A 24114-nucleotide genomic window follows, 5' to 3' on the forward strand; every position below is an offset into this window, starting at 1 on the left:
AACTACACAGAGAATGACAAAAGTTGGAAATGCTTACACAGTGACTTAAATCTCATTGAGAAATCTATGATGTTGGAAGTGAAATCATTGAAGATTCTTTCACTGCAATGTTCAAGATGACCACAAGATCAGGAAACAAAAATAGTCCTAGGAAGGTAAAAAGATATTGTAAGATGAGATGTTGTCCTGATACCTAAAGATGTAGAGTGGGTTTACAGAGTAAATCAACATGTTAGACGGGTTAATTTGATTGATACATGGAGGGATTCGAGCTAATACCATGTGATTGATTTTGAAGAGAGATTTAACCCGACTAAGAAGATGTAAATTATGGTGGTGTTGATTGGATTCTATCGTACCCATTCGAGGCAATCATGGAAAATGACTACTGTACGAATCTCTAATGCGAACCACAGAGAGAGAGAGAGAGAGAGAGAGAGAGAGAGAGAGAGAGAGAGATTGAGATTCTTTAATGGAATCCAGTAGTGGTGACTTGCGAATATGGATGCAATAAAAAAATATCTAGACGGCGATCCACGTACAGAGATTTCTGCGAAGATAATTCTCAGACGAAGCAGACTTACAGGCTGAAGTAGGTGGAGAGTTTAAAATGGCAACATCATTAGGTTTTTGCTCTCAAATGGTAGCTAACTGTAAGAAAACTTAATTATACTTGTAAAGCAAATGAAACAGAGGTCTGAGATTACCATTGAAGCATGTGGATGATCTCATTCTTTCACCAAGGGACCTGTAAGAAAAACTTTACGGCCCATGTAGACAAGATGCCCAGGTAGATAAAACATTTCCCTGTTGAGTGAGTTTGGATCCCAAACTGAAGGGCTATTTTTCGTCCCTAGTTTAAGTGGAAGGAAGATTGAAGTAAAGTAAGTGAATAGACTGAACTCTCAAAGCCTTTTTACTTGTTATTACTTAAGACACCATCACTTTGATGGTTGTTCTACCAAACTTTAGGCAATGTGGTCAAAAGAGAAGCCCAGCTGATGCAGACTGCAATGAGGCCTCATATGTCTGCAGTTGCTGAGACATGTAATGAGAAGGTTGGGGTTACTCATTTTGGTCAATTGCAAGAACCAAGTAGCAATTTGACCTGCATCAAGTCCTAGTCTTCGCCTCAAGGACCGAGCATATTAAGGTTTCGAGGTGGGTGAGACTCTGTTCTCTTCTCGACACTGTCAGTGATTCCTCGTCATGATTATGCATCATTATTGGAACATGTTGCTGAGAGTCAGCATCAACTCACATAAGAAAACAAGGAATCATACTATTTTAATTAGTAGTAAAGTTCTCTTTGAGACATGTGGGCATGTTCATCTATTTGCTTTCCTCTAGCCTTGAACAAAGTTTTGAGTCATCACAGAAAAATTTCTCTCCCTGTAGCTGTGGCAGTCTAGAAGTCCCCATTATGCTCAATAGCATACTTTCATGCTCTAATTGTGATGGTTTCCACTGTTCAAATCACAATAACTACACCTTTTGGGGAAGATTCAATAGTATTTCCATATTAGAATCCAAATCTAGCTCCCTAAAAAAACAGAATACCTTCGATGTTGCAGACATATGTTAGTTCATCCACCTCGAATGAAATAAGAAAGCATAAGTGTATTTTATCAGTTAAAAATCTTATACTAGTTTTGGTTTATCTATACCCAGAATTCAGATTTTATCTCCTCATCTTCACAGAGAATGATTGATAAATGACAACCTTACTTGTAAACAAAAAGAACCAGAGGGAGAAAAATGAAGCATGTGAGTGAAAGAACTGCCAAAATTGAAGAACATCAAGAATTACTTGAAGATTGTACAGATTAGAAGAGAATAAGGAGAATGTGATCTTAAAACGTTCAAAAGTAAGAAAGGGATCCCTAAATCATCAAAGTCAAGGATGATGATATAAAATTTAATGAAGAATTGAGGTCTAGGCTCCCTGAACAGTATTGGAAAGAACAATCGAAATATCTCATGAAGATCAAAGAGGCAGGGTGGGTACAACAGACACTAACCAGAATACAACATACAAGCCAAATAACGATAAGTATGCAACTTTAACTAGATTATACATATTAAAACCAAATCAGAAGTGGATATTGAGGAAACTCCAAGAAACACAGTGCATGCTGAATTTCTTGTGGGTAGATCTAGAAAATGAAGGATGAATTAACCAATCAGTGGTAAAATATCCACACAAGAATGTCTGGTAGCTCTTTCGAAGGCCCAAATCCAGACCTAACTTCACCCGCAGATTGCATGAAATTCACCAAATGAAAACAAGAAACATAGAATTGAAATTTCAAGATCTGTTGATTTAAACTAAGCTCAGAAACAACAATGTATATTTAAAGCCAGAGAAGTTTATGTTCTGGGAAATGCGGGTCGAGTTGCGCTGGATGTTACATGAACCTCCTTATATCAAACCCCGCAAGAAAAAAAGGTAAAAAAAAAAAGGAAAGCAAAAAAGAAGAGAAAACTGAACCTGTCTATCAAAACCTCCAAAATTTAATGGGACAAGCTCCACCAAGATCCCTCTGTATAGCATATTTTTTTCCTCAAACTTTATCCCTCAAGTGCAGTATCAGCAAAATTTATGCAATCCTTTTCTATACATTAACTACAATTATTCTGTTTCCTCTTCACCAGATCTTTGAAGGTGGCCTTTCCAACTATAGCCCTCCGATTTCCCATCTTCTTCTTCAGCACTGTCACCACAAGTACCAAAGATTCCTCGGCCAGCAGCAGCTAATTGGAGAGGGCCTTGGGGAGAGCCAGATTGAGAAGTGCTTGCCTTGGAGGTCTGGTAATGGTCATGGGGAACCCACATTCCTCCCAACATAACAACCTGTTGACTTGTCGACGCTGTTGCAGAACCCGGAAGTCTTCGAGTATGTAATCGATACTTCTGAAACAACACAAGATCCCAATTCATCCTCATCATCCACAAAATACCCACAGAGGGGATAAAAAGAGGAACATAAAAGTTTCAAGATTAACACTCAAAACCCACCTGCAAATGAGACTTCACTTCATCGTTGGTTAGTCCATCAACCTTCATCAGTTCTCTGATCTGCTTGGGAGTAGCCACTGACCAAAAAGTAAAAGAAAAACCTCAAATCAGATGCATACAGAAACTAAAATTTACTGCCGATCAATTTAATACTCCCCCCTTTTACAGATTCAAGGACCCATTGTACAAAAAAGAAAATAACCCCAAATCAATTATTTCATGCAGATCAAATGTCATGACATATTAATTTCCATGTTGGCAGATTCAAGAACATGTTTTTCTTCTTCCATTTAATGTCTTTGGGGTCCTCTGATTTGCTTTAGTTCAGTCTCTTACTTCTTCAAACTTTCTTTTGAAAAAAAATAAATTTCAAGACACATAGTCTAGCTATCATTGATTTCCATTTCTGAAAATTCAATTAACTACGGCTGACTTAAAGAGAAAACAACAAAGAGAAGATCCAACTCAAATAAGTCTGACTTTCACAAATTTCCATTTTTTAAAAAATAGTAGCTAAAAAGAAACCTAAAACAGATAAAAAGGGGGGAATTATAAAGTCAATAATTTCCATTTTTCTCAAAGATTCAACTACTCATTAATTTCGATCCCTACATATTCAACTACCCACTATAAGAATAAATTAGAATAGCTAAAAAGAAACCGAAAAGGATAAAATAGAGAATTATACAGTCAATACACTAATTTCTATTTTTTCTCAAAGATTCAAGTACCCCAAAAGAATTAAAACACACATGCAATGCTATAGTCATTAATTTCCATTCCTACATATTCAAGTACCCACTATAAGGATAAAAAAACACAATGAGAAAACAGATAAACAGAAATAATTTCTATTTTTCTCAAAGATTCTAGCACCCACATGCAATCCTATATTCACTAATTTCCATTCCTTCATATTCAAGTACCCCCACTATAAGAATAAACAACCACAATGAGTAAACAGATAAAAAGAGAGAATTATTCAGTCAATAATTTCTATTTTCTCAAACATCCAAGTACTCCTTAATTCCCATTCCTACATATTCAAGTACCCACTACTAAAACCCCACAATTAGGGGGAAAAAAACAATATATATTGTGTTAAATCTACGATTTTGCTTTCACTAATTTCTATTTTTCTCAAAGATTCAATTACTCATTAATTTCCATTCCTACATATTCAAGTACCCACTATAAGAATAAATAACCACAATGAGTAAACAGATAAAAAGAGGTAATTATAGTATTATACAGTAAATAATTTCTATTTTCTCAAAGATTCAAGTACTCATTAATTCCCATTCCTACATATTCAAGTACCCAATACTAAAACCCCACAATTAGAGAAAAAAAAAAACCAATATAGATTGTATTAAATCAATGATTTTACTTTCACTAATTTCCATTTTTCTCAAAGATTCAAGTACTCAAAAATTTCCATTCCTACATAATCAACTACCCACTATAAAACTAAAACTCCACAATTAGAAAAAAAAAAACCCAATATTAATTGTACTAAATCTATGATTATAATTTCAGTAATTTCCATTCTCTAACCTTGAGAACCACCAAGCTGTTGCAGAGCATTAACAAACCGCCGGTGTAATTCTGGCGACCAACACCGCCTCGCCTTCCTCGGAGGATTCGCCTGATTCACAGTCGATTGAACATTCGAAGAAGAAGACGGCGGAGCTCGACTACCGTCCGGCGAACTCGACCCGCCGGACCCATCTGAATCAACAGCAGAGATCTTGATTCCAGGTGACAAAAGAGAAAGGTCTGGTAATGGTAATGGCACCACCACCTCTTTCTCTTCCTTTGAAAACCCAGAAAATCCCTTAAATGGCATAAATGCCCCTCCCCCATTCTTATATTTACACCCCTCAAATGGGTTTTCCTTTGCAGAACGCTCTGATTCTTCTTCCCCTTTCTGAATCAAAACCCAAAATAACAAAACCCCTTTAAGAAAAAGAAAAAGAAAACAAAAATCAAACTTTCTAGTTTGGGAAATTACCTCTATCACATCAACTGATTTATTTTTCTTATTGGTTTTGTTATTATTATTGTAATTATTAGAATGATCACTCCATAGCTGAGCAGAGCTCATCCAGTTCATCTTATCCCTAGAATCTTTTTCCCTTTTAGCCCCTCCATCTTCTTCAAATTTACTTCTAATGGGCAAAAATTCTTCCAAAACAGGACGAGCATTCGCCGACCTACATTTCATTGCTTCCTCTTTCACCACTTCAATAACTGAAACACCAACAAAAAAAAAAATCAGTAAAAAAAAAAAACGAAGAAAAATAAATCCAGAAAAATGAAAAGAACAGAAGAAGAAAAAATCCTACCATCGTTTAAGATGAACATGCAGAGAGGAAGCTCTCGTTTAAAGACATCGATCTTTCTTCTCTCTTCTTCCAAGCTTTTCACACACTCTTCTAGTTTTGATAATCGCACGACTCCATCTTCGATTGAAGAAATTTTTCTAACAAAATCGGTGATTGTTTTGGGCGTTATTGATTTTTCCAAATCTAAACTGAATTCTGATATCGAACCCATTTTTTTTTTAATCTATCAGATCTCTCAAAGAGGGAGAATAGAAAGAGAGAGGGTGATTTATAGAGTAATAAAGAGGGGGAGGGAAAACCGGAATCAAGAATCGGAAAACCAGAAATTAGAAAACAAGAAATGAAGATTCGGTTTGAAAGTGGGGAGAAAAGCGGTTTTGGACAAAGGGGGTCGCGTCGTCGCATAAGTAGAATCTGGAAATCGGAACCGACTCGGCCTAAACGCGGCGAGTCGGAATCTTTAGCACTATCTAGATATTACGTGTTTATTTAAAAATAGGGTGAGGTAAATTCGCTCCCCCTGTAGGATAATTCGCACTACTCTATAGCGTGAATTGTGGTACATTTTATCCTAGAGGAGGTGGGAATATATCATCTCAATAAAAATAATATAATAATTTTTTTCGAGTTTTGTGCTTTTAAAGATTCTTTGGAGTAGGTAGGCCGATGATGGAATCGGTGGAAAATTAAAGTTTTTTTTTTTTTTGCTTAAAATATGTGGAAAAAAAATTAAGCTTTTTTGGTATTTTATTTTCCTGACTCGGTAAAAAGTGATTTTTTTTTCCGAGGCCTTTCGGTTTTTCTTTTTACCCCTACGACCTTTTTACAATATAAGAGATTTAGATTACGTAAATACCCCTGGTTTTTAATCAAAATGACAAAATAGAAAATACATCATGTGGGATTTCAGTATACCTTAGCTAAATTGCTAGTTCAATATTTTACAGCCCATAGAAAAGTTATTAATCAGAATTGATATTGTGAGGGCCTAAGCTCATGTCTCAATTCATTAAAATTGGCGTAGGCAAGGGTAATTAAGGGGAGATGATTTTTTCACCCCCTAAGGATTATGCGCCCCCCTCTTAACGTAATTGTGGGCAGACTTTTAACTCTTTTTGACGTCAAATCATGTTAAAAGGGGGGGTGCTAATCCTACAGGGGGTGAGAAATCATCTCCCTAATTAAATCATTACATATAAATGTAGAGGAGGGAGGGAGATGAGAGGAGGTACAGAGGTCAAGGGTATCCATATCATTAAGTCAAATATGATGGGTATTTTGGTAACATCTCCCTTCGAATTATTCCATCGCCCGTTCTTCACACTGTAAAAAGACAGAAGCGCAGAAGAATGTCCGTCGCGTACGAAAGGCTGTCCAAACGCCAACCAGATGATTACACGTGTACGGATCCACCTGACGAACGGTCAGATTGTCCTGCCTCGTTTGCTCATTTTCCGCGCTTCGAAAGGGAATCGTTACTTCCGTAAAAACCAACCTCATGATTTGTTACCTCATTTTTATTTTATTTTTAAATTTTCATTCAAAACTTTATAAAAAAAAGATATCTCCTACTTTGATTCCCTATCAATGCTCATCATACTCTCCACGTGGCAAACGCATCGGAATCTTACCATTCGAAGAGAAATTTAAAAAAAAAAAAATAGTTTTTTTAGAATAATAATTTTTAATGACAATTGCTAAACACACGGACTTTTCTACTCTCTATCTCACACGATCAGATCCGTTGATTCGAACGTGAATCTACTAAGAAAAGATTACCCATTGATCTTTCATAGTTCTCGATCTTAATCGTAGATTATCAGTTTGAGATAAGACAAAGACCATTGGGGTCTCGACACGATGTTCTACAAGATCAACGGTCTCGATTTCAGTTATGTATACTCATGTGGGACGAAAATTAATCTTTACCATTGGTGTTGACTGTCAGATTTTCTGGGTAGTAGTGTTTGGGAAATTTAGGGATAAGGATTGGAAGGGTGTGGTAGGTGAGGGATTTTAGTTAAAGAGGAGAGAGGAGAGAGGAGAGAGAAGAGATGCTTTTTCTCTTGCAAAATGACAACCTTTAACAGCCATCAGATTCCAACCCACACTCCAGTTCTTTTTTACTTCTTTTGTCTTCTTTTTTACTTCTTTTGTCTTCTTCCCATTTTTAAATTTCAGTATATTCCCTTTTTCTCCGTTTTTTAAGCTGCAAGTTACATTTGTAACGTATCTTTTGCTGCCCTTTTGGCTTCTTTTAACACCGGAATCTCGAGGCTTCCTCGTACATTTTCGTGAAATTACGAAAAACACCCTCGAGAACGATCAAAATTATTCAAGGTCATATACTCATCTTTGTAATTCCTATTCCTATTCCTCTTCCTCTCTCTTCAAACAATATTTGGTTAACGATAAAAGAGTGAATCAATGTGATAGGCAAAACACATGCTTGTATGATTCCATTCAAAAGAAAATTCACGTAAAATGAGAAAAAGCATCGAATTCATGAGCAAAAGGAGAGGTCGCGTGAGGGCCAACAAACTCAACAATCCCTACTTAATGAGAAAGGAATAGCATTCAATGAAGAATTATATATATATATATATATATATATTTTTATCTGGTCTGTTGGGCAGAAAAACAATAGGCCCATGTTGTTTGAGTGATCCAAACCATTAATTTGATATGCCCTTAGATGGGGTGTGCCCAAAAAATTGCTCCATAGAATCATTCTAACCCTTTAATTTGTGGAGGTTAAAAATGGACATATTTGTGAAGGATATATATATATACACACACACACATACAGAGTGAGTCACGAAAATATATTCCTCAAATATTCCACGACTCGTGCACGATGAGATGAGTCGCCAACTCGGCCAACCCTGATTCCAGTCTCAAAAAATGTGGGTGGAATGCGTGGTCTTTGGCAAAAGGTCAAGAGCAATATTGTGAAACATGTCTACCTTCGCCAAGTATCCGAAGAGATCCTGCCAAGGTCTCCCACAGGTCAAAAAAAGGATGTGCTAATTAGACCATATTGAAAATTTTACTATTTTTGAAAAGTCATTAATAGCCAAGATTCGTGCTAATCCTCTCAGTATCTTGCTTGCAAGTCACGACACGTAGTATAGTTGTAGACCCCACAATATGCTAGTGAATCCTCTATTTTATGCGTAGGATAATAACGAATATTTTCAGATTTGATCACTATTATTGTATTAAATATTTATTGTAAACAAGTTTTAGATAATTAAGAGTTAATAGCCGATGACGTGCAACACACGGATAAGTGTAGAGTACATAAGGGTCTCACACATATCTCAGTTGAAAGGCGCTTTGTGTTGCAACCATGATATTGTTAGTTAAATCTGTCACGACAACCAACATATTACTCCAAAAGCTTAAGTTGTTGGAGAAGGCGTTATTTAATCTTTTATACTTTAATACTCCCCCTCATGTGTGGACCCTATTTTTAGGGTTGGCCTACATGTGGCCCCTCATTTTGGTTGTTTCACATGGTATCAGAGTTCAAAATCCTTGATATTAAAAATCTGCATGTAATGGCCAACCCTAAAAAGAGCATGTAGGTTCAAAACCTCTCATGTATGGTCCCTGTTTTTGGGTTGGTTGTACACATAGATTTTTAATATCAAGGAGTTGTTCGGTTTTGAAACCAAAACCTGCTGTAAGGCAATAGCTCTGATACCATGTGAAACAAATTACTCCAAATCTTAAGCTGTCAGTCCTTATTGTACATATGGGATGTCATTTTGACTCATTTCGGAACGTGAGCAAGAGCATGTGGGTCATCTCATGATCTTCTTTAAGATCAAAGCCAGAGACTAATCTCACTAACACATGTTTTTTAATCTCTCATACCTTCATAAGTGAAAGACTGATTTCTAGCTGCTAACTTAGTCCGAAGGATGTGAAACAGCCGGTCTACTTTATACAAGTAACTCGAGATTTTTTTCTTCCTTTTTTACGAAAGGTTCATCCAGACACATGTACTAATATAATGAGGCCTGCAGTATTGGGTGATCTGAACCATTCATCTATTGGGCCCGACCTGTAGATCAAAGTTGTGCCTTAAAATATCCTGAATAGAATTATTTTTACCGTGTGATTTGTGAAGACATCCATTACCAACCTTCATATATTGGAGCATTGGAATCATCCTATGGAGAAGAATTTTAGGGCACAGCAAATATCTAGAATGGAGCCCCACGAATGAATTGTGGATCATGTAATAATGTGAAACATGTTGTATATTAAGAGACACGACATATCATATCTACAGCGAAAAAAAGAAAAGTTCTTAAGATATCTCGCTTGAACACACATCATGCTAAGTCTAGGGCAATCTATTTAAGACATAGAAAGCATCTAATGTAATTAGATGGACCTACAGGTCGAAAAAATGTCTTGGTATATATAGTTAATTATTATTATATTAATCTGAATGAGACAAGCAATTCTAAGATGGGCCCACTGTTTGACTTTCCTTAGCTGATTGTGAGTCCAAAATTTATTATTGGGCTCAAAATTGAGTTTAGTCTCTTTTCTTTCTCTCTTTTTGGATTTTGAGAACTGATTGTGAGTCCAAAACTGATTATTTGTCTCAAAATTGAGCCCAATTATCTGTGTTTTCGGCTCACAATCGGTTCTCAAAATCCAAAACAGATGGAGCCCTAATTTTCAGTTATAATCAGTTTTGGACTTACAATGGGTTCTCAAAATCCGAAAAGAAAAAAAAAAAAAAAAAAACTTGGTCTTAATGGGTGGGCCCACCCATTTATGACACCATGGTGTTGTGAGTCACGTCAAAGTGAAGAGTTCGCGTGGGAATCTTCGAGTGGGATGATATAGCCTAAGCAATTAACATTGGATAAAAAGACTAAAATACCCTTATGTATTCAAAACACACTTTTGGTTAATTTGCCATGGAGCTGCTGCAATGGTCCTAGACATTTCCGTCCTTTTTGTCCTGTGTATGGACACTTTTAGTAAAAAAATTAGGAAAAATTGCCAATGGGAGACACCAGAATACTAGAATTGTCAACCGGGGGAGGGGGAACACAATTTTGAAACAATGCTAAAGAGGGTTGATAAGCCCCTTTGAGAGTTTGATAACCCCATTTAGAGGGTTGATAACCACCTTTTAGAGAGTTGATAACCCCCATTTCGTCCCTCTCTAACAATTTTTCAAAAGTGCGTCCTCCGTCGGCAATTCTCGTATTTTGACGTCCCCTATTGGCAATTTTTCTAAATTATTATTGAACCCGTGACTTTATTTCCTAACAAAGAGACTTTCAGCATGAAATTAATTTTACCGGTTTCAAGTATTAGTGTTAGAGGCATGCAAATAGTTGTCCATAGTGCATTTCCGTCCTTTTTGTTCCGTCTATGGGACCTTTTTTGTCATTCGACAAGGGTAAGTAATTTCCCCTCATAATTTGGACCTAGAAAAGAAAACCATATGATGTCAATCTCAACCCTACAGGTGGCATGCAAAATAGTTGTCCGTAGTGCATTAGTGCTGTCAAACAACATAGACAATGTGGGTCCAATGAAGTGCCCCATGTGGGACATAGATTTTTTAATCCAATGAAACTTAGACAACGTCCAAGGTGGTGGACAAAATAGCCTCAGTCGAAGAGAAGACAGTTGCGGGAAAAAAAATAAAAATGAAAGAAAGTGTAACGGTGAAAGAGACCCATAGCAAAGCACACTATGAGAGAGTAGATTTACATGGTTCGGCAATAGCCTACTTGCAAAGAAATAATCTACTTCTTTCTCTTATCAACGACATCAGTGAGTTACATGGAGAAAACACAAAGATCAATAACTAGCTACTCTAAGGGGCCATTTGGATACGCAGATTTTAGAATCTTGGATTTTCTCAAAATCATAGATGGGAGACAAGAGACGGAGATCAGCTGTCGTTTTCTGATTTATCGCCCTTCTTTCCGTTAGCAAGAGAGAAGGAGATCATCTCATGTTTCCAAGTTTTAAAAATCTCAGGATAGGGGAGAGATTTCTAAAACCTGGATTTCCTACTTAAAATCCGAGATTCTAAAGGGAAGCGAATCGGATAGTCTCCTTTTTCTCTCGTTTCCCATCCATGATTTTGAAACCGACAAAAAGGATGGGATCCCTTTTACATTTTTTTAATTTTTTTTTTAACATTTTTTTACGGCCACAACCTCCCTTTTCCATCGTTTCCACTTTTGACGTAAAAAGGACGCAATCTTTCTATAGTATCAACTTTGGATGTAAATGAGATATTTTATTCTCCTCTCTTCTCTCCTCTCTTCTCTCCATTCAATCTTAATGCACCTTTATGCACTTTCTGCTATGAAGGGGAAAGTTTCCATGGTAACATGTTTTCACCGCCAACACAAGGAACTTAGATCCAATTATAGCTTTATTTACGAAAATTCTCTTTACATTTTACGACTTAAAAGGATAAATTTAAACGGTATTTTTGTATAAATTATATATATAACTAACAAAAAGGGAAAATTGCATTCAGATTATATATAAAAAATATTGTATGATAGCCTTTGCAAGTGACTGGAAACACACACGGGAAATTCTACCTTTGTCCAAAATTCTAATACTGTAAAAAATAGTATCACTTTGGACATTGTATGGGTGCTCTGGTTCTTAAAGTAGGCTCCGTGGATCTGACCGAGTAGAACCCAAGCAAGTTAGGACGAAACGGATCGTGACATAGACATAGGTGGATTCAATCCAAATTGTCGAGAACAATCATCTGGTGGGGCACTCTAGGATGGCCCCCTTTTTTCAATGTCACACCAATATTTACATGGCTCATGTGTTGGTCTTCTAATGCCTTAGAGAAGATCAACATGGATCTTTGGTGATTAACGTAGAAGAAAATCATAGTTTTCAATGGTTATCTAATTTAAAAAGGAAAAAAGTTCACCGGAAGTCATTGATGGTGATCTTAAAGATTGAAATCTTCTTAAATCTTCCTTCCTCACGGATTTTCCTTGCTCCACCAACTTCAGTGATAAGAATCTACTGGCTTCAATCAGATAGGTTTTATATTCTCACATTTGATCCTAGCCGTTGATCATTATAAAATCATTTAAAGCCTGCGATTAATCTCAACACCATCATCCAATCCATTCATCTTGTGGGCTCATCTTTATAGATGTCCTATCTATCATGTCATAGATATTTTAAAGTTAAAAGAACCCCACCATCTCGGCATTGTGAAGGAGTTTCACATCCACTTCTCACATTAGAAGCTTTCCAAGAGACAAAGGTGATAAGTTAGATATTTTTTCTTGCTTGGATTTGTCAACTTCGGAGCAACATGGGTGGCATTATCATTGTGCTTTTTTTTTTTTTTTTTTTTTTTTGGAGTTCCCCGTCCTTCATAGGTCATCATGGTTTCTACTTAGATAGCTACATTTTTCAACTAAAGAAGTGATATATACTGGCAGACCACAAAGGGGGAAAAAAAGGATTGTAAAGGACAAATCATAAGATGCGATTCCTCATTTGTAAAGGACAACTATCATTTTCCTTAGGTTGGTCATTTATTAGGCGGGATTGGGCTAAACTTTTGTTAAAAATGAACTTCCTAAAGCTTACCGAGTTGAGTTAAGCTGAGTCAAGTCAGAGTTAAAAAATGATGAGAACTTAGAATCTGAAAAAAGGTAGTAAACTTTATCAACACACAAGTGGAAGATGTGGCGAAGAGGAGAACGAGATTCGTAGAAAAGTTAACAAAGCTACCCCGACTCATATTCCTTCCTCCTGTTTTGTTTTTATAGTTAAAATATATTTTTATGTACAGAACAGAAAAAAGAAAAGAAAAGAAAAAAAAAAGGAAAGGGCTTTTTACAAAAGAAGTCTTCTACTTTGCTTTATTTGCAAAAAGAGTCTCTATTTGCATATTATCAGACTAGAAGACGTTTTATACAAATAGAGCAAAGTAGAGGGCTTCTTTTTGCAAAAAAGGCAAAAAAAGAAAGAGATTCCCCTTGAAAAGAACCGCTCCCGTTTCCACCGTCCACGTGGCGTTGTCGCAAGCGGGGTGACGTGGCCACTTCTGGATCGTTTCGCCGCATACGAGCGGTGGTGCTGACGTGTGCGATAATGGTGGGTGGGGCCTACGTGTCTACCATTCTTTCATGGTTCAAACTAGCTATGTTCTTTTACGTGAAATGACGACAAAATTACGTTCGTCTTTACTGTAACGTCTCTGATGAGACCCAAAAACAAAATGAATGGTTTAGATCATCCTTCATGTAGGCCCCACTGTCCTTTTTGGGGTGCTCCATATAAGTACTCAAATGAAGCCATAAACTTGCCCCGTTTAGATGGGATAGAGTGTCCTGGAGGGCCAATAACTGTAACTTCTTCTATATAATTTTACACTCTAGGGATAAAATCCAGTGGGAAGAAAAATGTTCATGGAAATTCAGAGGGCCAAAGAAAAACTGGAATTCCTTGGGAAGTTTTTCGCTCCCTTTAATTTACTATGAATGGCAGAATTAAGATGAGTCGGACTCATGGTTTGAAATTTCGGTTTCGCTACCGGTTTCGCCCCCCTTCCAAACCGAAATTTAGGTCGAAATAATGACACATTTCGATTATGTGCCATTTCGGTTTCGGTCTCCACCGAAATCCGAAATTTCGGATTTCGGTTGAAATTTAAAACCATGGTCGGACTTAAGTAAGATGTGATTCGTGAAACTAAAATTAAGCATTAACCTTTTGACAAGAATCTCTACTACTTTCATGTGACTATTTTGGGGCCCCCTTTAGGCAGATAATATATCTCTTATTCTTCCTATAGTGAATACTTTGAAAAGAAGCTTAGTACGCATTTTTGGTGGTTGTGGTGTTTGATTAAAATGGGTGTCTTCTTTCTAATAGGGATTAGATTCCAAAAGAAGGGTTTTTTCTGTTGCATGGGCTATTTAAGAATCACATCAGTAATCGCTATCCAAGAAAATAGAAAAAGGGGTCGACTCATATCCTTTGTTCATTTGTTATTGATGCTGTCATCCAATAATCTATTCTTAGGAATCTCTCAAGGGATAAGAAGAATCCCAAATTTATATCATGAGATTCGTAGTGATGAGATAAGAACAATTCCAATTTTTTAGAATACATGAGATTCTTCTTAATCAGATTTTGAGGTCTTGATACAATTCTGTAGAAAATGTAAAAGATATTAATTCTTCGCAGCGGGACCCGCGCGGATATCAATGTCTAGAAAATGTTTGCAAACCTAGCCATTTGGATGGTGTACTTTTGCCCATTGAATTTGGCCACTTGGTTATTTTTATGCATGAACAGCTGAAATTATAAAGTTTGGATTCGAAAATAAATCAGAATTTTGGCAAATGCTTGGGAACAGTTACAAAAATTTTGAAAAATGCTTTTTTTTCTATATTTACTACACATATATTCGTGTTTTTCTAAGAAAAGGAGGAATGTTTTGGAAGAGATTAAGTAAAAAAATGGTGGATAAACAATTGGGTCTTTTTCAAGAATTTTGAAATTTTTTGGGGGATTTCCCGTCTTTGTTGAGACAAGCAGCAGGACTGGTTTTGGGGCATGGCTTATCTATAATTGGATAAAGCAGCATTATAAACCATACACCATTATTCGGTGTATACTCTATCATCCACCGTCCATTTCCAAAAGGGTCTCAAGATCATACTGAGAGTCTGAGACAGCTCCCAAAGTGATTATATGACATTTGGAGATCCTTTTCATAATGCATAAAATCAATAAATCTCAAGCAAACTCTCCTTTAATTTGGAGGATTAGGAAGAAATACGAGTCTGCTAGTTGTGAAAATACATACACGAGAAGTTGGTGAGCCTCCTGAGAAATTGGGTTTCTCGTCTACAGCTCCTTGGGAGATTTTTGGGATTTCTGGTGGAATTTTTTTGGTTCTTGGGATTTCTGTGGAACAAAAAACTCCCTGGGAGATTGGTGGGAAAAAAAAACTCCCTGGAAGTATCATGGTAAAATAAAAATCTCATGTTTGGTTGACCGGGGTTCAGCTTTGTTTGGTTGCTTGAACTGTTGGGAAGAAAAATAAAAAAAAATCTTCTGCAAGCTTATTTTTGGTTCCTAGGATTATTTTGGTTCCTATAAGAGTATTTTTTTTTTCCAGGATAGGGTTTCGTGCAGGGTTATTTTGGTTCCTGGGATTATTTTGGGCCCAGCAACCAAACATCGGTTTCCTGCGGAGATTCCAAATAAGTCCCAAGAATCAAAAAATTTCCGGCAACCAAACGGAGCAGGGATTCCACTTTTGCCCTTACAAGTACAATGGAAGAGTCCTCTTAAAATTTAATATAAAGAGATACATGAAATCTTATCCATTTGAGAGATTTGACTTCTTATTTGTGGCTAAAGATTCTTCTCGCCAACCCTAATAATGGTTGATGTTTACTAGAAAACAAAGATGAAAGAAACCCAAATAACTTTTTCTCGGCAATTTATCGCTTCCTTCTCTTCAAACGATAAATTAAACTTTCTTAGATAATATTTTTTAAATAGTGTTACGAGCCGTTGATCTGATGGTTAGGATCATTTCCCGTCAGGGAGATTTTCAGTGATGGGTAATCCAAAGTTGGGTCACCAAATGGATGGTCTAGATCAATGGCCAGATCGATTATATGTTCAATACATGGGAGTTGCAACATCATATGGTGTACATAACATAAGCTTCCCAAAATTACAGTGTAAATGTATTAAGCATATGAAATACCACGATAAATTGTCTTAAAAACTGGCTACAATGAAAGAGTCCTTGTTTTTGTACTACTACACTTTCTTTTCTTTTTCTTAATGATTTTTCTCCCTTTTATAAGTCTAAATGCCTAAGAGCTGTATGCCTTGTGGGAGTCTATCATACAATGGGTAAAGTTATGTCTTTCATATTCTAACTTTTGTTGGCTTCCTTTTGGATCCCTTTCACATGGATTAGATTTCTTTTTCTTTTTCTATTGATGAGTACCATTTTATAATTAAATAATCAATAAATTATTTCTTTTTTTTTTTAATGTTTTTTTTTTTTTTTTTCTATTTGTAATTTTCTAGCTTCTACCTGCTATTTCAGATAAGGAAGATGGGTGTACCTAGGATAATTATATGAAGACTATGAAACAGTGGTTCTTTTTTTTTCTTTTTTAATGACGTAGGATGTCCCCACCTCCTTCGGGAGTAGGACTAGTCCTTACGGATGCACACAACGACCGACTCACCACGTGTGTCAGGTAAGTCGGGAGCAAATCCGTGACTTTATGCCAAAGAGCCAATGCCTCGGTGGGTGGAACAGTAGTTCTCTTGAAGGCAATTCATCAGTATACTGTAAAGATAACAAAATAAATAGAAGAACCAGTAGGTGGCCAACACGCGAAAAGCCATGTTATCGTGCCCGGGTGCTCATGATTAAGACCTAAATACCCGAAATAGGAGATTTTATAAGTTGTGTGCCCATATATAAGTTCAAAGTACTGTGGTGTCCATTTTATAGGATGATTCAAACCGTTCATCTATTCGGCCACAACTTAAATAGGTTGTACCCCATAGATCACCTTCGTAGAATGATCCTGACCCTCGATCAAAAGGGGTTTCGATCCATAATGTGCAGTCCATTTATAGATCGTAGTCGTAGGGCTGGGATCATCATATGGAAATGAACTACGGAGTACAGCCTAATTACGTTGTGGCCCAACAGATGAACGGTTTGAATCATCCTATGAAGTCCCAATATGCTTTTTTGAAAAAAATACTAGAATTCACTAGCACAAGCATGTAAAACCTCCCCAAATTGATGTAAGTAGCAATTAAGTTTGGTAAGCCCGCGATTAGTCCCATAACAAGATGATAAACTCATAGGTGTCATGACATTGAGGTCAACATCTACATCACTCATGCATATTTTATATGGTGGGCGCATGTGAAGTCCAGTATTTTTTTTTTCGAAAAGTGTAGGCCACTTTATAAGATTATCCAAACCGTTCATTTGCTAGACCACACTGTATAATCATCTCTGTAGGATGATCTTAACCCTCCGATCTATGTTGTTTTCTATAATGTGCAGTCTCTCTATAGATAAGAAGGGCTAGGGTCATCCTATTCAATGACGAGTCATATTCTTTTTTTTCCTATTTGATTTTTTTTTATACATAATTGCATTTAAATTATTTTTTATTCATTAGTTCTACACGTGCCGTCCAAACAAAAGAAGAGAAGGAGAGAACGGCTCCTGTTTTCCGCCGTCCACGTGGCGTTGCCGCAAGCGGAGATGACGTGGCCACAGCTGGAATCGTTTCGCCGCATACGAGCGGCGGGGCTGACGTGTGCAGAAATAGTGGGTAGGACCTACGTGTCTACCATTCTTTTTCGCTTTAACTCGTTTCCTTTGCCTTTTGCCCTTTCCCATCGTCCAAAATAGCGGTGTCGTTTTTCTCGCCAAAAAACGTCATCAAAAGGTTTTTATCCTTTATGCCGAAACTACCCCCTCCTTTTCATAGAATGACGACAGAGTTTTCAATACGTCCGTTAGTTCTAACTTACAGTGATCGTGCACCCCAAAAAGACATCGGATGATCAGAACCATTCATTGTTGGGACCTGTTTTTGTAAAAAATAGGAACCGTTGGATGATCATAATCCTTTGATTTGTAGCCCCACATTAGGATGGCACAGTAGTGGAAACTCTTGGAATCAAAGGACTTAAGATCATTAATAGACCCTTATTTTTAGATGATCTAGACCCTTCATTTGTTGGATACTTTGAGATGGGACATTTTTAGCATGGCATATCTGTGGGGCCCGGCCCCATAATGGATGGTTTTGATCATCTGTCCCAAATGGACTAGATATAAAGTATTGATTCAGCTGGGTACCACCCATTAAGGATTATTGAGTCATACCCTTGATTGATCTGAACCGTCCCTTTAAAAGGCCTTTGTTTTGGATCTACTGTGGCCTAAGAAAACCCAAAGGCAGGTCCCAGATCAAACAATGGAAACGTTTTCAACCCATCCATGTGAGTTGAGAAGAATTTTTTTCTACCCAACAGTTCAAGCAACCAAACAAGGGTTTTTTTTTTTCCCACCATAATCCGGTCAACCAAACATGGGATTTTTATTTTACCAGGATACTTCTAGGACTTTTTTTTTCCCACCTACTCCCAGGGTTTTTTTTCTCCCACATAACTCCCAGGAACAAAAAAAAAACCCGGCAACCAAACAGAGCCGGGGAATGGTTTTACTATTAACAGCACAATTAAGATGAGTCAGATGTGACTTGTGACCCTAAAAAGTTGGCTTCAATCTCATGACAAGAATCTCTATTACTTTCTTGTGAGTATTCTGTGGGCCCATTTATGCAGATAATATATAATATATTCTTAGGGAGATGTTATATTTGTCCCTTGTTTTTTACTTGGGACCCCCTCCTACTGTATTTATGACTACACTTCTACACTAAAGGAGGCTGTCCCTATCTTTTATTCCTCCAGTAATCTAATTTGAAAAACGCTAAAGTAGGCAATGTAGTGGTGGTTGTTGGAGTAAAATGGGTTTGTTCTAGCTATTAGGGATTGGATTCCAAAGAAGAAATGCTTTTGATGTGTGGGAATCACATCAATCCTCTCTACTCATGAATAAAAAAGGTGGGGGAAGACTCCTATCCATTGCTCATGTGTTATTATTGCTTTCATACAATAATCTATTCAAAGGCATATCTCAAGGGATAACAACAATTCCCTAAATTATATAATGAGATTCTGATTCACTACTTAAGAACAATGCCAAAATTTTAAAATATTTAAGATTTTTTTAGAATTTGATGAGATTTTTAGGTCTTTACGCAATTTCGTAGAACAAGTAAAAGACATTAAATCATCTCAATTGGGCACATAGAATTGGAAAATCTTTGCCATCTTAGTCATTTGATTGGCGTAGTCGCTCATTGAATTTCGCCCTTTGATTGTATTTGTACATTGACAACCATAATCACAATGTTTGAGTTGGACCCGCAACGCGATTGTTTAGAAAATCGAGGAAATGTTTGGAAAGAGTTTGAGAAAAATTCAAAAAAATGTATCTTGTCTCTAATTACCACACAAATTAAATAAGACTGCAGAATTCTGATGGTCACTTGCTTTCCTGAGAAAGTAATAAGCCTAGGTGGGAAATGTCAAATAATGATATGGAAATTGCCAAAAATGATGTGGAAATGTCTCTTTTTTCACAAGTGTGGAAAACTAAATCCCACTATTTTGGTCAGATTTGCTTCCCCAGGAAAACTAGTGAAAAGGGGTGGGCAAGCAGTTTCTCGGGAAACCTTTTCCTGCATAGTTCCTGCGCACGTGAACAGGCGCGGGAAACCTTTTCCTACACAGTTTCCCTGAATTTCTTTTCCTAATGCCACGTCAGATTTCTGGGAAACATTTTCTTTTCATTTCCCGAGAAAAACAAGTCAACAGAGCCTTAGAGTCTTTGAGGTTGTACGCACTCTGTTGCATTCTCTTCAATTCATTGCTTTCTTATCATCTCATCAAAAAGATCTAGTTGATCATGGACAAAGGAAAGTTTATAAATACACCATTATTCGTTTTATAGTCGATCATCTACCATCCATTTCTAAAAGGATCTCAAGATCATATTGGGTAATGTCTTAAGTCATTATATAACATTTCGAGATCCTTTGAACAAAAGGACAAATTATTGACCTACACTGAGTAATAGTGTATAAACTCTGAAACCCTTCTATAGTAACTGGCCTAACTTCACAAAAATCAATATATCTCCAACAAAGAGATAAAAGAGGTTGCAAAAAGTGTCCTTCCGAGAAATTGGAGTTATCATCTCAAGAGATATAGAGCATTACTTGGCGAGAAAATCTACTGTGTGGATTCCACTTTTGACTTTCAAGTACAATGGAAGAGTCCTTGTAAACATAAATAAAGGTTTAAAGAGATACATGCGTTCTTATCCATTATCACATGCATAGATTTGACTTTCTTTCATTTGTGGTTAAAGAATCTCCTCTTTCCAACCCGAATGATTGATGTTTCCTGGAAAACAAAAGAAGAAAGAAATCCCAACGTCTCCTTCTCGTCAATTTCTTGCTTCCTTCTAATCAAAAGAGTAGTTAAAATTTCTTAGACTAATTTTAGAAAATGTTCTGAGGTGATTCTTAGGCAATAGGCAATCCATACTCCATTGTGGGGTCGCAAAATGAATGGTTTTAGTGTATTCATGACTCCTCTCTTACACTAGAGGGGGCTGTTCCAAGTTAAAAAAGGGGTGAACATATCATTTACCCCCAAAAAATTCCATCCCAAAAGAAATTTATTGTGTCCCAATTTAGCCACTTGTATCTGATAAGATCCATGGATCCAAACAATAACCCTAACCCCGGCCAAATGATCTCAGGCCTTTGATCTATCAAACTCAGTTTAGGTTTCCACAGAGAAAAATAAAGCAGTAAAGTTTTTATAGTGTTTTGTCTTACGAATGTCTTCATTTTTACGAATGTTTAGATGGATGTGCGGCCACACAAGGTTCGATAGAATTAAAAATGAAGACATTCGTAAAAATGTGGGGGTGACACCAATTGAGGAGAAGATGAGAAAGCACCGCTTAAGATGGTTTGGACATATCCAACATAGGCCTTTGGATGCTCCGGTGAGAAGATGTGACTCGTGCCAAATTAATGGAGGAAAATGAGGTAGGAGCAGATAGAAAACAAGTTGGGTAGAAACAGTGAGCAAAGACTTCATAGCTAGGAACATAACATAATACATGACCTTGGATATGATAGAATGAAAGAAAATGAATAACGAAGAAGAACCCAACTAGAGCCAAGATTAAAGCCGGGTAAATTCCTTTTCACATTCTTTATGAAATTTTTCTAAAGAATTCATTTAGCCGTGACAAAGGCTTTGTTGAGTTGAGTTGATTTTTATCTTACGCACGGGATGCATGTTCATTATGGGATAAAGACTATATGGGGTCGCCCCCATGATGGTCGACAAGATCAACGGTCCCAATTACTCGTTAATATCTTGATTTTGATTGGATTGTCATAAAAAGTATCTCACACCGAGATTTATCAAACTATAGTGATAAAAAAAATTAAAAAAAAAAAGATTTCGGTGCAAATATTATTAAACTATAGTGATAATTATCTTAAAAACTGACTACAATGAAAGGCTCCTTGCTGTTATTCTTATTTTCGTTTCTCATGTCTCAATCCTTCCTTCCCTTTTCTAAGTTTAAAAGCCTAAAAGTTATCTCTTTCACATTCTAACTTTTTTTGGGTTCCTTTTGGTTCCCTTTTTTTCTTTTCTATTAATGAAGAAAATTTTAGAAACTAAATAGCCAATTTTTTATTTCTTATTTTATTTATGTTTATTTGTTTTCTACATTCCAGAAGAGGAAGATAGGTATATTTTTGGGACCCAGATGGCCAAAATCTAGGATCATGATCTAAAGACTATACAACAGTGGCTATCATGAAGTGGATTCGTCACCATACTGTAAAGATAAAGAAAGGAATTGAAGAATCAACGTAGGTGGCGAACAAAAGATAAGACGTATGATCAAGCCTTGGGGGCGCATGATTAAGACGTAAATAGCCGAATCCACGTAGCTGCCACTTGAGCAATTATTTCGTGGATTAGATTTAACCTTCTAACATTTCATCTAAACATTTCTGACAAAAAAATTATTTCTATATGCTTAACTTTAAACATTGATTTTTTTAGTGGGTAAGTAGGAGTTAGGCCGGACCCCTACCGGTGATTACGATATATGCTTAAAATTGAAACCTGTACATGTTTTGTCACGCTCCGACCCCACTTTGTAGATATTGTCCGATTCTGGGTCATCTATCCTCTTTGGTTTTGTTTTCCAGCAGCACTAACCGTGCCCGACTCACTCCGCGGGACCCGTCCCTTGGAGATGCTGAAAACGAGTCTATAAAGGAAGAGGAGAAATCCACATATATAGCCCAATAACTTTTCCTCCTTTTCCGATGTGGGATCTCACATGTTTGGCAAGTCCTTTTCTCGTTTTGCTTTAGAGTCAGATAGCTATTAGATAAAGTTTTTTATGTCGTGGCTTACATTAAACCTTATGGATAGATACAAAGAGGTGTTTTAGATTAGTTGCTTTAATAGAAGAGTTTGATTTTATCCAGCCAAACCAATATCTTTTTTTTGAAAAGGAGCCAAACCAATATCTTGATGTATATAGAGTTGGACGTTTGGACTCAATTAAATAGAGTGCATTCAGGGTTTGTGCAAAATTTTCAATTTGGTTGCTTCATTTTTTATACTTCATTATCTCTTCCTTGTTGAATCTAATACTATTCTTCTGCTAATATTCCCAGACGAAATTTTACAGAAAATATATTTCTGATTTTCTTTTCTCGAACAATTTTTCCCAGGGTTGGCAATACATTTTTAAGTAAAAATTATTTCAGGTAAAAGAAATATTTTTTTATCTAAAAAAGGGTTAGCAAGTCCTTGGAAAATGCTTTTTCCAAAGACTCCTTTTTCTTTCGAGGCAAAATGGGCGTAAAACAAAATTTAAGCACATTTTTAAGCCGAAAAAATAAGCTTAAAATTTATTCCACATTTATTTTGATGTGAAAATTTGGCATAAATTTTGTTTTATGTTAAGTTTATGTTGGCTCCATTTCCTAATTTTACGGTTGGCCGTGAAATTTGTTTTACGCCCATTTTCCAATTTTACACCTAAATAAACAAAGCCTTAAGAAAAACCAGACATGTCAACAATTTGCTTAACTATATGATGGGCCTCTGCCATTTTGACAAACCCCAAAGAACAATAGAGATTGTTAAGGCATTTTTCAAACCACGAGTGTGTTGGACAAAAGAACACACACTTTGGTGATTATGATGAATGAGTGAAATGCTTATGTAGGGGATGCTATGAATAATTATAAATTCCTTGAACGAAACCCAATTTTTTATTCCCCATTCTAAACTTAAAAAGTTGAAAATGATTCAAACAATGGTAAATGTAACGAATGCTAGACCAAAAAAAACCGTGGAAAAATGATTCAATGAATGTTTGAAGCAACGCCTCGATTAGAATTGGGGTTCAATTTTCAATTCAATACCCATCCATTCTTTTAGGGGATGTTTGGCAACCATGAAAAATTATTCCATGGAATATACGTGGGCACAATGGTAAGAGAGGAGCTGAGAAGTGAAGGGATGAGAGTTGAGAGGGCAAAAGTGGAGAGGTCATGAAAGGATGAGAAACCCAAACAAAACAGTGAAAAATAATAGGCTTCATGAAATTGGAGTTTTATTTTTTTCTATTTTTTTTTTTCATGAGCTTTTCATGCTTCTTTTTGTCCCACCCCCTCAAGTCTCTTCCCCTCAGCCCATCTCTCACACAACTTGCCCCACTAATATTCTATGGAATATTTTTTCATAGTTATCAAACATGCCCTTAGCCACCCCCATGGGTTGCCACACACATTCCCAGTCTTCCCACAGCCTTAAGTTGGAAGATTGTGATGGAAAGAGGGTGCACCCTTTGTTCCGATGGTCGAACCATTCTCGACCACATAGCTCCAGTTTCACTAGTTAGTAGTCATTTGTACTTAGATTTCTGGTCTGCTTTTCCAATTGACAAAGCCCTAAATCCATCAAAAACATTTCTTTTTCATCTTTCAAAAGATC

General features: G+C 36.6%; 1 protein-coding gene across 1 annotated transcript; it reads right to left on the reverse strand.

The window, feature by feature from the left end:
• Positions 1 to 2297: 2297 nt before the first annotated feature.
• Positions 2298 to 5759, reverse strand: LOC143876293 (myb family transcription factor EFM-like). The gene is made up of 5 exons (XM_077378029.1): positions 5368 to 5759; positions 5034 to 5272; positions 4577 to 4949; positions 3020 to 3096; positions 2298 to 2914 (listed from the first exon to the last, which is right to left on the reverse strand). Exons 1-5 carry the CDS (start codon positions 5576 to 5578, stop codon positions 2633 to 2635), a joined length of 1182 nt encoding a protein of 393 aa, XP_077234144.1. The 5' UTR covers positions 5579 to 5759; the 3' UTR covers positions 2298 to 2632.
• Between the last annotated feature and the right edge of the window lie 18355 nt (positions 5760 to 24114).

This window comes from Tasmannia lanceolata, unplaced genomic scaffold (assembly GCF_043159265.1).
Source record: "Tasmannia lanceolata isolate RefF3 unplaced genomic scaffold, GAP_Taslan_0.1 ptg000004l, whole genome shotgun sequence".
Taxonomy (NCBI): domain Eukaryota; kingdom Viridiplantae; phylum Streptophyta; class Magnoliopsida; order Canellales; family Winteraceae; genus Tasmannia; species Tasmannia lanceolata.